We start from the raw sequence: 2160 nt of genomic DNA on the forward strand, positions 1-2160 counted from the left end.
GGTCTTTCTTCTGTGGTATCATAAAGCATCACATGAAGAGGATAAAAAACTAAGTCGAAAGCCATAAGATTATTTCTTCGAATAGCCTCTGACTCTGTCTTCACTGCTTTGTGGAATCTTAGTACATCTGCAACTTGACCTCTACTTTATTATACTTTTCATATGTATAATATCATTTAAAATGTATAACTTTCATATGCATAACTTTTCAATGTATAACTATATTATACATTGGATTGTTTTCTGCCAAAACGTGCTTCTGCTTGGAGTCCCCCAATAATCCATCTTCCTTTCACCTAGAACAAAACCGTAGGTCCACAATTGTTAAAAGTACTTTATTTTTTATATTAGCAGACTCTTCTATAGCAAAACATTATGGTTTTTCGATGTTTTATGTATTTAATCATAAACAAGTTAAGTCACAGTTTGGCCAGTGCAAAACACAAATTGAAAATGATAAAATTACAAAATGAAAAATTAACACAGCCAATAAATTGAAACAAATGCCACAAATTGTTAGTATATTAAAACACTTCATACTATAAAATCGCAAAAAAAAAATGCTGCAACTTCACTGGTTTACTTAACACTGGCAGTAATCTGATAAATTTAGATAGGTGTAAAAATAATAACCAATTTTATTTCCAGTGACTCTTGCAAATAAAAAAACATCTATATTCTTGCATCCTTAGGACTTCGAAATGGTTATTTTTTATACAAAACAAAAAATAATGTTTTGATGAACTAGATGGTAAATTGTTAGTTGCCAAGATTTGAAATTTTAATTTATGTTTATATTTATTTTCCCCCTGGCATGTTCCTCTTAAGAGAAAAGGGTATTCAATAGTATAAAACCGTATTCCTTGTGCAGATGAGTGACTTTTTTTTCAGCAGAGTAATCCCAGCTACAAAGTTTTAGTAGTTCATGTAATTTAAAGTTGCAAAAAAGAAAAAAAAACTAAACTAAACTAGCCTTGAAAGTAAAAATTAAAAACTAGAGCCATAAAAATAAAACTGAAACGTTAGTTATCCTGATAATATCAACAACCCAATAAAATATCCTGATAAACCCTGATAATAAGTATTTTTACAGATGGCTTATAATCCTTCTGGTCTGTGTAGACTCTCTGCATAGATAGATATAGTTTATATCTGGTACACGAGTGATCTATGTAAAGTCCTAAGAAACTTCTCTCCGACGCTGTGTAAGGATACTAGCTGTGTGAATTTTGAAAAATGGCATGTTTTAGAAAAGTTTCTAGCAGTTCAAGTGATTTCTGTGATAGCATTAAGATATCACCAAAAAAGGAAACAAAATTACAATACATAAAAGTGTTATTCCTTACGAAATATCCTAATAGTTTAATAAAGACTCTAGAAGTAAAAGAAGATCGGCTAGAAGAGACTGCCTCAAATGATTCATCGAGTGACAATCTGTGTGCAAAACCGTTTGACAGCTTCATTCAAGAATAATGTTCTTTCGACCTACAGGAATCGATGATTTATATACTATTTCTTCCCAAAAAACAAACAAACCTATATCTCATTATTAAAACAGTAAAGGCTTGATGAATTTGGCTCAGCATAATCAGCTCTAATATTTTAAACTTCATTTTGAAAACCATAAATTACTTTTGCACTCGTCTTGTTGTTTGTGGACATTTATAACGTTTACACCAAATTTGCAACGTCACTTAAATCTTGAAAATTTCAGTCTCTTACAATATCTTCTTTTTTCACATTCCACTTCCTGGTACTCTGTTATACAGTTTGGAATCCCTGTTTAATTTGTAAACAGCGCTTCTCATCCAGAAGGCAGAAATTGCAGCTAGTATCTGAAAAGACATTTCAAAACATAAAATTTGGCTAACCTTAATACAAAAACTATACGTTACACGGCATACGTGCATAATAATCTATTTTAGGATGACATTTGACAACTTTTGATAGAACATGGAAGGAATAAAACTATATTACCCAACGTAAGTGCCTGCAAAAGGGGTATGATACTGCGCACTTCTGACATTAGATTGTAAGTTCATTACAGGTACTGGGGCAACTCCTCATATGACAGTTTAAATTGTTAATTATTATGGTTATAATATCATTGTTATGATAAGTCTTTCCATTATTAATATAGTTCATCCTCCATTCGACCCC

At 31.2% G+C, this 2160-nt stretch overlaps 1 protein-coding gene across 1 annotated transcript; it reads right to left on the bottom strand.

The window, feature by feature from the left end:
* Nucleotides 1–321: 321 nt before the first annotated feature.
* LOC136025305 (tetraspanin-2A-like) lies at nt 322–1835 on the bottom strand (the record flags this gene model as incomplete). Its single annotated transcript, XM_065701205.1, is given in 1 exon segment — nt 322–1835. A coding segment is annotated over 1 exon segment (99 nt), but the record flags the coding sequence as incomplete, so codon positions are not given.
* Nucleotides 1836–2160: the final 325 nt, after the last annotated feature.

The sequence above is a fragment of the Artemia franciscana genome, chromosome 3 (assembly GCF_032884065.1).
Source record: "Artemia franciscana chromosome 3, ASM3288406v1, whole genome shotgun sequence".
NCBI lineage: Eukaryota > Metazoa > Arthropoda > Branchiopoda > Anostraca > Artemiidae > Artemia > Artemia franciscana.